The following is a 13,732-nucleotide window of genomic DNA, read 5'->3' as shown; positions in this document are numbered from 1 at the left end:
TTGTGGCATGTAGGAGGTATTTAAAGAGTTCTGTGTCTGGCCAGCTGTTTCCAGCCATGCATATGTTAGGGAGCTGAGGGTGTAGTCAGTGTGACCTTGTGAGAGCTGTTCTAATTACACACCCTGCTCCCAAGGTGACAGGGAAGGAAGAACACGTGGAGGACACAGAAAGGAAAATGGATCTGTAAGTCACTGAAGCTGGGAAACTTCCTTTCCAGTGGGTCCCCTGAGTTTGTTCTTGCCTTAGGGCAGATGACCTTTCAGCAATGTGGAGGCCCTAGGGTAGCTACCTCAACTCTAGGCTAGTTCCAGAACTGTGCTCTAGGCTCTTCAGACATCACAAAGTGTGTAAAACAACCGTTGCTATGACCACAGTAAGTACTCCTCAGCTGTTGTGATGCTGGCACTTCACCAGAAGGTTCCAGGTGAGCTTCGCTTGTCCACGCATGACTTCTGATGCGTCTGCTGGTCTCAGAAGACAGCTCCCCTTGGAGACAGTACTGGCTAGGTCTTTATTCAGTAGCTGAGGAATGCTCTGAGATTGGTAACAGGCGGAAAGGTTTCTCCTCTCATACTTGCTTTGTCTAGCAAGCCTTGGGATTTGTCAGATCCCAGGTACCGTCCATCAGCAGCCCCTAGTCCTGTTTGGGGAATTCTGCCTGATTTTTTATACTTATCTGGTCTCTATGATGGCTACTCCTCAATGCTCTGCCCCCTTCCCTAAGACTCAGGCACCTAACTGACCTTCTGCGGTGTAAGCTTTCTCTCCCCACAGTGTACATTAATGGGTGTTTCAGTGAAAGGTACCTAGGGAATGAACTTCCCTGGATACACTCTGTCTGAGCCTCCTCTGTGGTATGGATTCTGTTGAGAGGAGCAATTTACACCCACAAGAAAATATAAACAGTGTGCTTCTTTTATGCTGAGCATTGTTGTTCTACTAGTAGTTAAATGATCTAGAGCTAGCTAGACTTTGTTTAAATTCTCCACCATTAGGCCTGGCTGATAATCAACAAGAGATCCAACTCATAGGGACCGCAACTCTGTCAGAACACATGACAAGGTCCAGGTGACTTTACCTTGAGTAAGGAAGGGAAACTTCAGTTAAGGTGGGCAACGTCAGCTTAGCTGAGTCCAAAGTCGGACACAGACTATGCCACAAAACTCATCAGAGCTCACAGATGAGGACGTGAGCATGAGGCTGTGAACCCCTTGTGGTATAAAGACCTCCTTTCATCTGCTCCAGTAACCCAAACCCATAGCTTCCATGTTCAAGGTAATTCTAACTGACATGATGCATACTGCCAGGCAGCATGGAGGAAGGAAGGGGTCAAGTTTAAGTGGAGAATCCTCTGTCAGATTTATCTCCTTCCTGAAAGCTCACCACTACCATTGCATTTATACACACTACTTATTTTTTGTTGACCTGGATTTACCTGGTCACCTGGCTGTACCTAATTGTGTAATCTGGTCTTATTATTTGATTAAACAAATTCCCTCTGAGAGAGCCCAAAAGCCTGTTTTCCTTTGAGGTTGAAATGTCAACGCCCAGGTCACTAGCTAGGGTTAAGAAAGGGCAATTGGGATTGGCAGATGCCTGTGGTTCTGAGTGAAGTCTGTGGGTAGAAACACTGGTATCTAGGGTCTACCTGCAACCTGCCACGAGACCTTGAGCGAAGCTGCTAGTCTCTATGAGCTCTCCTGTCTATATGCAAACCTCAAGGGCACCACCCTGAGCGTGGTTGCCCGAAGGATTATGGGGAAAGTTCGTCTGTGAAGTGCGTTGTCAGCTAGGCTTGATTGAACAGTGTTGGTGATAAGCCCCCAGAAATTTCCATCAGAGCAGGTTGTCCTTACAAATTCAGGTCATCCTTGGCTTTTCTCATGTTGTGTCTTACTCTGGACAAATCATAACATTTGTAGGAAAAAGGAAGACTTCATATTGTTTTAACTGTGAAATACGCAGAAAAGAAAAGCAAGTCACCTCCCCTGCCACATACTAATTAAAACACTGAACATACAGAGCAAAGAAACAGCCCATCCCTTTTTGTGATGGGCTTATAAACTCAGTACTCCATGGATGTTGCAGCACACCTCAGCATTCCTTTCCTTAAAATTTTAAATCACATTTATTTATTGGTCCATTTATATATTCTCTCTCTCTCTCTCTGTGTGTGTGTGTGTGTGTGTGTGTGTGTGTGTGTGTGTTTCTGGGGTGCTCATGTGTTGCAGTGGGCATATGGAAGTCAGAAGACAACTTCTGGAATTTGGTTCTCCCTTTCCACCACATGAGGCCTGGGGATTGCTTTCAGGCTTACCCTCTGAACCATCACGTTGGCCCTTTCTGTCCCTTTAAAGCTGTAATCATATCCCATTGTCTCTATATATCACCTTTAGTTGTCCATCCATCTGTCAGTAGAAGGATGTCTTGAAAGAGTGGAGGTATGTATGGAGACATCACACGTGGGAAAAACAGTGCTGGCTGGAGGCTCCCTCAGATGAAGAACTTGGAGATGTAGTGAGCAAACTCCTAGGTTCATGATGGCTGCTGTCAGGGTTCCAGGATCCTCTGATGACCTGGAGTCAGGTTATAGAGTACTGTCATCAGTGAAATGCATAGAAAAACAGCTGTGTGTTAATTAGTTGATTTCCCTTCCTCCTCAGAAGCAGACAAAGAAAATTTGGAGAAAGGGTTTCCTGGAAAAAGAGAGACGTGGGAATATTTCTAGTTGTTTGGAGATCAGTAGAAAGGAAAGAGAATTCCAATTTCCAAGCTTGGCTTTTTAAGTGAGAAAAAAAAAAACAAAAAAACCAACCAAACAAAAAACAAACAACAAAAAAAACAACAAACAAACAAAAAAACCCCCACAGCCAGCAGGTGGCAGTGTAGGCTTGAGGATAGGGCTGCCTTAGGTCACAGCTTCTAGCGCTCCCAATTTCAGCCTTTTGGTTTCAGAAAAGGATGTGGCTTCTCCTAACTTCATCTCTCCCTCCCTTCTCTCCTTCTACGATTTTATGGTTTCTCTTCTTTCCAGTTGAGTGAATGAGCTATAAGAAGAGGATAGCTTCCTGCCCCTTGTTGAGTTGGTGCCCCAGTAGTCCGTTTGCCAACCCACACTGTCCACATAAGCAGAGGTGGCACACCCTCAGACAGGACAGGCAGCCAAGCACCTTCAGCCAGAAAGTGAGGGAGCCATCGTGTTTGAACACCGGACCATCAAAAAAAAATTAAGCATAAAAAATTTTAATGTAACATTTTAATAAATAATCAAATTAATATTAAAAAACCGTAATAACAGAAACTGGGACAGTGACCTTCTTCCAATAGAAAGGAAAAAGGTCCCCTAGGCTTTGGGGTATGGGCCTGTCAAGGTAAGGGCTTGGCTGAGCCTTCCTCAAGTCCATTTACAGATGGCCTCTGAATCTCGCCCTGTCTCATGGGTTGCTAGATGGATATCTGGTCCTACTAAGAGTGGATCAAGCATTAATGGGAGAAACCTGAGAGATCATATCACAGAAAGGACTAGAAGAAAGTACAGGGTACTTTAAAAATACTCTTAGCAAAACAAAGAAAGATCACTCCTGTTCTTCTTCCCAAGTCAGCACAGTACCTCACTCTTGCTCCCCACATAGCCTTAGCATCTGGTGACTCATGCTGTCGAGGGGCTGACTTAGCGTGATGAGGCACCCCAACTCTTCTCATTCCCAGATGCTGGGCTCCCTCTAAGACTTGCCGTACTCAGGGCATGGGGCAAAAGCTCTATGAGGATGTGACCAACCCCACCCTGTAATTTAGGGCATGCCTATTTAGAACTCACATTTGCTCATGTCCATTGGCCAAGGGCAGGATTTCCCAGCCTTAGACCTGGTGATGTTCTGGGCCCATGTTAGTGTTTGCAAATGTGTGTGAGTTTAATGTCATGAACGCTGATCACAAGTCAGGCATTGTAGGTACTTTCTGTATTTCTTTTTTTTAAATTGCTTCGTAACAATAAAGAGGGAAATGATTTCCTATCTTTTAAAAATATGGAAATTGAAAGATTACAAAATGCCAAGCAACTTGGTTGCTGTCTGTCTGATCCCAATGACCATATCTTGGCTTGAACAGACAGATACACAGGTGGTTCTGAGAGAGCTCAGGAATCTTTACTTCATTCTTACTCCCTGGCTAACCTGGGTGTCTTTCTCCCTTTAGGGGACCCCAACAAGCCATCAGGATTTAGAAGTGTTAAAGCTCCAGTCACCAAAGTGGCTGCATCTGTTGGAAATGCTCAGAAGCTGCCCATCTGTGACAAATGTGGAACCGGCATTGTGTGAGTATTGACTTCCCTGGTGTTAGAGGTTAGACAAACCGTGAAGGTGTGGGAGTTGCTGGGTGTTGTGTAGCTTGGAGGTAAAGTCAACAGATCAATCAGAAGACTCAGAACATTTATGTTGACTTGGTAGAGGCTTTTGGAATGATGAGCCTTCCTATTTACAACCAGAGGCCTGCAGTAGGGCCTCCGAGAAGCCCCAGGCCTCACCTCAGAAAAGAGAGTATAGGACCCTAGTGTCACTAATGGAGACCCATTCTTCCTCTCTCCTGCAGTGGTGTGTTTGTGAAGCTGAGGGACCATCATCGCCACCCTGAATGTTATGTGTGCACCGACTGTGGCATCAACCTGAAACAGAAGGGCCATTTCTTTGTAGGGGATCAGATTTATTGTGAAAAGCATGCCCGGGAGAGGGTCACACCACCTGAGGGCTATGATGTGGTCACAGTGTTCCCCAAGTGATCGAGAGGACCTGCCCTGTCTGCTGCCCTCCAGCCTGCCTGCTGCACCTGGTTGTCAGAATGTTCTGGTTCTCTCCTCCCTGACAGTCCTGTGCTTAGTGTTAGTCCTGCTCAGTAAACATTGAGTTTCTCCTGTACTGACTGACCCTGACTGGCAGTGTGACACCTGCTTTTACATTACCGGGAGGTGGTTTTGTCCCTGTCCCCTCACCCACACCACAATGCACCTTCTTCCCTTGGAGTCTTCCCTGCTGAAAATGGACATTGGTCACATTGGAATTAAGCCAAATGTTTTATCTCTGATGTTACTTTGTTTTACTTAATAAATTTAGACTTTAAAGCAGTGTGCCGCCCCTTAGTTCACTCTGCCTGTGCTCTGTGTCCTGTCTCATGAACTTCTCTCTGTTAGGTTTGGTTTTTTAGTTGTGAGAATTACAGCCTTTTTCCAGGCATGAGAAAACAACTATGACCAAGCTGTGTCCCTTTACATCTTTGCGACTTGCTCTAAGCATCACTTAGCTCTTTTTCTGTTGTGGTGGTAAAACATGATGAAGGCAACTTATAGAAGAACTAGGAGTTCATTTGGGCTCACAGTCTTGGCAGGGTGGCGTGACAGCAAGTGGTGCGGCCACTGGAGCAGAAAGCTGAAAGCACACATCCTTAACTACAAGCCAAGAGTAAACTAGACATGGCATGGAGTCATTAAACTCTCAAAGCCTGCCTACAAAGACATACTTTCTCCAGCGAGCCCAGTACCATCAACTGGGGACCAAGTGTCAGTGCCTATGGGGTCCACTGTCATTCAGACCACCATATTATTATATCTTGTTTGGCTCTGTTTTAGTGAAATTTTCTTGGAGTTTGAAGGAATAAAACTTCCTGTTTTAGTAAGTTTTCTATTACTGTGAGAAAAACGCCATGACCAAGGCAACTTACAGAAGAAAGCGTTTAACTTAGCTTACAGTGTCAGGGGGTTAGAGTCCATGAGAGTGGAGAGAAGGAACAACTAAGAGCTTACATCTTAGTCTACACACACGAGACACAAAGACAGACACACTGTAGATGGTGTGAGTCACTTCAAAGCCTGTTCTCAGTGACACACTTCCTCCAACAAGACCATATCTCCTAGTCTTTCCCAAAACAGTTCTGCCAACTTTGGGACAAATAGTCAAACAAATGAGTCTATGAGGGCCATTCTAATTCAAATCACCGCACTTCTCAAATAATAGTTGGGTAGCTTCGTGGTTGGCCGTACAAGATGCCTCAGTAATCCTTTTCCAGATGGTGGAATTTGTGATGTCTCACGAGTGAGACCACCAGTGGCAGAGAGTTCAGACATGGTTAGTATGTGATTATTGGTTTTCCAGGTTTCCTCTGCAGTGTGCCAATCAGATGTTTGACATATATCTACTTTGGCTTCATGCCTGTGTGTTCAACCCTTTGACATTGCAACCCTGGCTTCTAAAGAGTTCATACCCGAGAACAAGGCAGTTAAACCTTAGCAATCACATAAGAATAAACACATCACAGGATCTCAAGTAAATTTACCATGCTTCACTGAGTCACATCCATAGCTCCCTGTTGTCCATGGCCACCCCTGACAGCTACTCTTACTCAGAGGCTGATCTTACAAATGGGCTCTCACTTCCAGTGGATTTAGAGAAAACCCTAGTAAAGGTTATACATCAATTAAAAGGTCAGTCATAAAGCCAGAAAGCCTTCTGGGTAGAAGATGAAGAAGGCCATCTTTAGTTATGTTTAGGTCAAAGAATCCTAAGGATTACATGCCAAAAGGGGGGCTAATTTGGTGTTTACTCTAATAGTATTTAGACTGATTCTATCACAGGTGTATAGGTTCCCACCTCCCAGTTAAGTAGTTTTTTTACTTTAAACTCTACCTGTGTTAAAGTTTGTATAAGGCAATGTGGTTTAAGCATTGCAGTTCTGGGAGGTTAGTGTAAGAAATACTGAACAAGAACAAATTTGGTCCATGTACAAACATGGGAAGCATGTCACTTGAACTAATGACTAGAAGGAGGGTGGTTAAAATTTCAACCTTGACAGTCCTGTCATGCCTAAGCCAGGGCTCAGTGTGGGATAATGTTGGTTGGGTTCCAGAAGGTCTTGAATTCCCATTACCCCGAGTCATTCGAATCTGTTCAACAGGAACACTCCATTTTAGAGCTATTGTTACCTCTTGATTTAGGGCAGCCTTGAGGCCTCTCGTTGAGGAGGACACATGTCTCTTTGGGGTTGCCCTCCCCTGACTATTAGGACAATAATATATAAGGACAAATTAATATAACCCATACAAGGACACATTGGACTTGATCGGGGAAATAGCCTAGCTCCCAAAATCATTATAGGATCAAACAACATACACTGGTAACCAGGGGGATCTGGATCTAGATCTGAAGCAGCTGTGTTAAAGAGAACAAAACAATAAGTTTGTGCTGCAGGAGATGGTGCAAACGTGGAGGTAGCATGTCTCTTACTGTCAAGAAAGAGAAGCGCCGCAGAACGCTTGAGACAGGATGCCAGATTTGATATGGCTGAAGCAGAAGCAGGCATTGCACATTTGGCAGACTAGGCGTGCTAGCATGGATGTGTTGGGAAAGGCTGGAAAACTCGCCAATGACTCTTCTGTGGAAGGGCTTGAAAGATGTGTCACCAAAGTGGCACACTATGCTGCAGTGTCAGGGCACATGTCTTTAAAATTGGTTTTGTTTTGCTCATTTTCCTGACTTCTGAATATAATTGGCCTCAGCATACTTGGTGATTGACAAGGCATCTTAGTTCCTTGATCTATGAGGAAGGTGGCTTACTACTTCTTGGTCAGAAGGATGCATAAACTGTTCAGATTTTTGACCCTCCTCTGCAGCCTGGGTTGATGGTTTAAGCTGCAAATACAAGACGGGCTCGCTAATGGCATGGGCGATATTGATGCTTTAAACAATAACGAGCTAGGTATGCTTTAGGTACCAGAGGAAGGATGGTGCAGTTGTCAGAAGGAAAGGTAAGGTTAGTGTGACTGTTGGAGGTACTTATGCTGGTGAGATGCTAGAGATGGCCAAAAAGACAGGCAAAGATAACAGCAAATGGATGAACCCAACAAGGGTATTTACTGCACAAGAAGAGTAGACAATGAAAGCAGGTGTGAGCCATTAGGGAAATGAGAAGTCTCCCCAACAAAACCTGCTATTTGTTCACTCAGTTATTAGAACTGAAACTCAAGACTAAAGAGCAGCCTGGTTTTTGCTTTTGATTTTGTTTTCTACTATGCTACGTTATCAGGGCAAGTGGTTTTGTTTGATGTGTGTGTGTGTGTGTGTGTGTGTGTGTGTGTGTGTGTGTGTGTTTTGCCTGCCTATCAGTGCATTAAAGTACCTGCAGTGGCTGCAGGGGTTAGAAGAGGGCATCAAATCTAGAACTGGAGTTGCAGATGGTTGTGAGCTGCCACGTGGATTCTGGGAACTGAATCCAGGTCCTCTGCAAGAACAACCATGTGCTTTTAACTGCTGAGACATCTCCTCAGTCCGAGGCAAGTATTTATAGTAATGAGTCCCCTCTCTTTCTCCAAAGAGATCCGTCTTAGGGTTTTCTTCCTACCATCAAACACTAGGGCCCAAAAGCAGCTTAGGGAGGATGACTTTATTTCACTTCTATTCCACGTCATAGTTTTTCTTAAGGTTTCTATTGCTATGAAGAGACACCATGACCACAACAACTCTTATAAAGGAAAATAGTTGATTGGGGCCGGTTTACAGTTTCAGAGGTTCAGTCCATTATCATAGCTGAAGCCTGGAAATGTGCAGGTAGAAGGAGCTGAGAGTTCTACATCCAGATTGGCAGGCAACAGGAAGTGAACTAGCTTGAGATTCTGAGACCTCAAAGTCTGCTCCCGCAGTGATACACTTCCTTCAACAAGGCCACACCTTCTCTAAAAGGCCACAGTTCTTAGTAGTGCCACTTCCTATGGACCAAACACAACAACAAGAGTCTTTGGGGTCCATTACTATACAAACTACTGTGATACCAGGGGAACTGTGGGACGAGGAGGAGCAGACCTGGAGCAAGAGAAGGATCAAGGCATGCCCAAACTCCAGAAATCTCGTCCTGAGATTGGCAGGAGTAGGATGGCTCCCCACTGTCTCAGGCCTGCATGTCTCAGTACTACTCATAGACATGTGTGCCTGAAAAACTCCCTTTGCCTCAACTGAAGAGGTCATGCTGGTAGCCCAGTTAAACTTCCTTTCCCATAAAAGGTCATGTCCTGGAAGGCGGGGCAGGCCCCTCTGGTTGAAGCCCCCAGGGAGAGCTGAAACCCGGATCTGAGAAGTGACTCAAGGCCTAAGGCCAGAGGTAAGACCAACTTTTCTGCTCCAAGTGACCTGCTTGGTGGACTCAGGACTCACAAAGGCAAAATTCCTCTGGGGCCAGGCACTTCCAGTTTCTTTCTGGGGCCTGAACTCGCTGATCCTGGCCCACAGCTCCCTGTTCCCAAACCCCTTGGGAAAGAGAACTCACTGCCCAGACAGGTGGGTACTCCTGAGACTGCAGGGCAGGAGAGACTGCCAGTACTGCCAACCCCTGCGCATATCCCTGGCCCAATAGGAAACCTTATAGGGCCTCTGGAAACAGGAAGATAGGGGCACTCATTACTGCAGTCCAGACACTGCCTGGATCTGAAGGGACCCAGTCAAACAGCTCCCTGCATCCAAATCCCATGGGAGGAAGAGCTAGCCCTTCAGACGGGCAGATACGCCTGGGAAGCCAGACGAGACTACTTTCTGCTCACACTTCTGATGCTAGAGGAAAACGCCTAGCGCCATCTGGGCCCCCTGTGCACAGGGTCCCGAGCAAAGGCAGGGCAGGACCTTCTGGTTGCTGCCTTCATGGAGAGCCGAAACCTGGATCTGAGAAGTGGCTTAAGGCCTGAGACCAGAGGTAAGGCCAACTTTTCTGCTCCAAGTGACCATCCTGGTGGACTCAGTACACATGCCCTCAGGAACACCTGAAGACCAGTAGACAGGAAAGACTACATGTCTGAAAGCAGAACACTCTGTTCCCATAATTGGCTGAAAGAGAACAGGAAAACAGGTCTACAACACTCCTGACACACAGGCCTATAGGACAGTCAAGCCACTGTCAGAAATAGCAGAACAAGGTAATACCAGAGACAACCTGATGGCGAGAGGCAAGTACAGGAACCCAAGCAACAGAAACCAAGACTATATGGCATCATTGGAGCCCAATTCTCCCACCAGAGCAAACACTGAATATCCAAACACACCAGAAAACAAGATATAGTTTTAAAATCACATTTGATCATGATGATGGAGGACTTCAAGACATAAAGAACTCCCTTAGAGAAATGCAGGAAAACACAAATAAAGAAGCAGAAGCCTATAGAGAGGACATGCAAAAATCCCTGAAAGAAGTCCAGGAAAAACACAATCAAAGAGGTGAAGGAATTAAAAATGGAAATAGAATCAATAAAGAAAGCACAAAGGGAGACAACCCTGGATATAGAAAACCAAAGGAAGAGACAAGGAGCCGTAGATACAATCATTACCAACAGAATGCAAGAGATAGAAGAGAGAATCTCAGGAGCAGAAGATTCCATAGAAATCATCGACACAACTGTCAAAGATAATGTAAAACAGAAAAAGATACTGGCACAAAACATACAGGAAATCCAGGACATAATGAGAAGAGCAAACCTAAGGATAATAAGTGTAGAAGAGAGTGAAGACTCTCAACTCAAAGGACCAGTAAATATCTTCAACAAAATCATAGAAGAAAACTTCCCTAACCTAAAGAAAGAGATGCCCATAAACATACAAGAAGCCTACAAAACTCCACATAGACTGGATCAGAAAAGAAATTCCTCCTGTCACATAATAGTCAAAACACCAAATGCACAAAACAAAGAATATTAAAAGCAGTAATGGAGAAAGTCAAGTAACATATAAAGGCAGACCTATCAGAATTACACCAGACTTCTCACCAGAGACTATGAAAGCCAGAAGATCCTGGACAGATGTCATACAGACCCTAAGAGAACAAAAATGCCAGCCCAGGTTACTGTATCCAGCAAAGCTCTCAATTAACATAGATGGAGAAACCAAGATATTCCATGACAAAACCAAATTTATACAATATCTTTCTACAAATCCTGTTCTACATAGGATAATAAATGGTAAAGCCCAACACAAGGAGTCAAGCAACACCCTAGACAAAGGAAGAAACTAATCATTTTGCAACAAAATTAAGAGAAGACAAGCACAAACATAATCTCACATCCAAACATGAATATAACAGGAAACAACAATTACTATTCCTTAATATCTCTCAACATCGATGCACTCAATTCCCCAATAAAAAGACACAGATTAGCAAACTGGATACTCAATGAGGACCCAACATTTTGATGCCTACAGGAAACACATCTCAGAGACAAAGACAGACACTACCTCAGAGTAAAAGGCTGGAAAACAACTTTCCAAGCAAATGGTCTGAAGAAGCAAGCTGGAGTAGCCATTCTAATATTGAATAAAATAAATTTTCAACAAAAAGTCATCAAAAAAGATAAGGAAGGACACTTCATATTCATCAAAGGAAAAATCCACCAAGATGAACTCTCAATTCTAAATATCTATGCTCCAAATACAAGGGCACCTATATACATAAAAGAAACCTTACTAATGCTCAAAACACACATTGCACCTCACACAATAATAGTGGGAGATTTCAACACCCCACTCTCATCAATGGACAGGTCATGGAAACAGAAATTAAACAGAGACGTAGACAGACTAAGAGAAGTCATGAACCAAATGGACTTAACAGATATTTATAGAACATTCTATCCTAAAACAAAAGGATATACCTTCTTCTCACCACCTCATGGTACTTTCTCCAAAGTTGACCATATAATTGGTCATAGAACAGGCCTCAACAGATACAGAAAGATTGAAATAATCCCATGCATCCTATCAGAACACCACGGGCTAAAGCTGGTCTTTAATAACAGTAAGGAAAAAATGCCCACATAAACATGGAAGTTGGATAATGCTCTACTCAATGATAACCTGGTCAAGGAAGAAATAAAGAAAGAAATTAAAGACTTTTTAGAATTTAATGAAAATGAAGGTGCAACATACCGAAACTTATGGGACATAATGAAAGCTTTGCAAAGAAGAAAACTCATAGCTCTGAGTGCCTGCAGAAAGAAACAGGAGAGAGCATATATCAGCAGCTTGACAGCACACCTAAAAGCTCTAGAACGAAAAGAAGCAATACACCCAGGAGGAGTAGAAGGCAGGAAATAATCAAACTCAGAGCTGAAATCAACCAAGTAGAAACAAAAAGAACTATACAAAGAATCAACAGAAACAAAAGTTGTTTCTTTGAGAAAATCAACAAGATAGATAAACCCTTAGCCAGACTAACCAGAGGACACAGAGAGTGTGTCCAAATTAACAAAATCAGAAATGAAAAGGGAAACATAACAACAAGCCAGAGGAAATTAAAAAAATCATCAGATCCTACTTCAAAAGCCTACATTCAACAAAACTTGAAAATCTGCAGGAAATGGACAATTTCCTAGACAGATACCAGGTACCTAAGTTAAATCAGGAACAGATAAACCATTTAAACAACCCCATAACTCCTAAAGAAATAGAAGCAGTCATTAAAAGTCTCCCAACCAAAAAGAGCCCAGTCCAGATGGGTTCAGTGCAGAATTCTATCAGACGTTCATAGAATATCCAAGCTATTCCACAAAATTGAAACAGATGGAGTGCTACTGAATTCCTTCTATGAAGCCACAATTACTCTTATATAAACCACACAAAGACCCAACAAAGAAAGCGAACTTCAGGCCAATTTCCCTTATGAATATCAATGTAAAAATACTCAATAAAATTCTTGCAAACCGAATCCAAGAGCAAATCAAAACAATCATCCATCATGATCAAGTAGGCTTCATCCCAGGCATGCAGGGATGCTTCAATATATGGAAAACCATCAACATAACCCACTATATAAACAAACTAAAAGATAAAAAACCACATGGTCCTTGTACTGGATGCTGAGAAAGCATTTGACAAAATTCAACACCCCTTCACGATAAAAGTTCTGGAAAGAACAGGAATGCAAGGCTCATATCTAAACATATGAAAGCTACATACAGCAAACTAGTAGCTAACATTAAACTAAATGGAGAGAAACTTGAAGCAATCCCACTAAAATCAGAGACTAGAAAAGGCTGCCCACTCTCTCCCTACTTATTCAATATAGTTCTTGAAGTCTTAGTCCGAGCAATCAGACAACAAAAGAAGATAAAAGGGATACAGATAAGAAAGGATGAAGTCAAAATATCACTATTTCAGATGATATAATAGTGATTAATTGATCCCAAAAGTTCCACCAGAGAACTACTAAACCTGATAAACACCTTCAATAAAGTGGTTGGGTATAAAATTAACTCAAAGAAATCAGTAGCCTTCCTCTACACAAAAGAGAAACAAGCCGAAATAGAAACTAGGGAAACGACACCCTTCATAGTAATCCCAAATGATATAAAATACCTCAGTGTGACTTTAACAAAGCAAGTGAAAGATCTGTGTGATAAGAACTTCAAGCCTCTGAGGAAAGAAATTGAAGAGGATCTCAATGGAAGATGGAAAGATCTCCCATGCTCATGGATTGGCAGGATTAATATAGTAAAAATGGCCATTTTACCAAAATGATCTACAGATTCAATGAAATCCCCCTCAAAATTCCAACCCAATTCTTCACAGAGTTAAACAGAACAGTTTGCAAATTAATCTGGAATGACAAAAAAACCAGGATAGCTAAAACTATCCTCAACAATAAAAGGACTTCCAGGGGAATTACTATCCCTGAACTCAAGCAGTATTACAGAGCAATAGTGATAAAAACTGCATGGTA

At 43.2% G+C, this 13,732-nt stretch overlaps 1 protein-coding gene across 1 annotated transcript in view; it reads left to right on the top strand.

Moving 5' to 3' along the window:
* Positions 1-5,116, top strand: part of Pdlim1 (PDZ and LIM domain 1) — a 48,592-nt gene extending 43,476 nt beyond the window's left edge. Inside the window, 2 exon segments of the mRNA NM_017365.2 lie at positions 4,196-4,313; positions 4,589-5,116. Of these exon segments, the coding sequence (NP_059061.1) occupies positions 4,196-4,313; positions 4,589-4,775 (305 nt within the window). The 3' untranslated portion in view covers positions 4,776-5,116.
* The last annotated feature ends 8,616 nt before the right edge of the window (positions 5,117-13,732 follow it).

Source organism: Rattus norvegicus, chromosome 1 (assembly GCF_036323735.1).
Source record: "Rattus norvegicus strain BN/NHsdMcwi chromosome 1, GRCr8, whole genome shotgun sequence".
NCBI classification, from domain to species: Eukaryota; Metazoa; Chordata; class Mammalia; order Rodentia; family Muridae; genus Rattus; species Rattus norvegicus.
The sequence above is the reverse complement of the archived record's forward strand: the minus strand, read 5'-3'. Positions and strand labels throughout refer to the sequence as shown.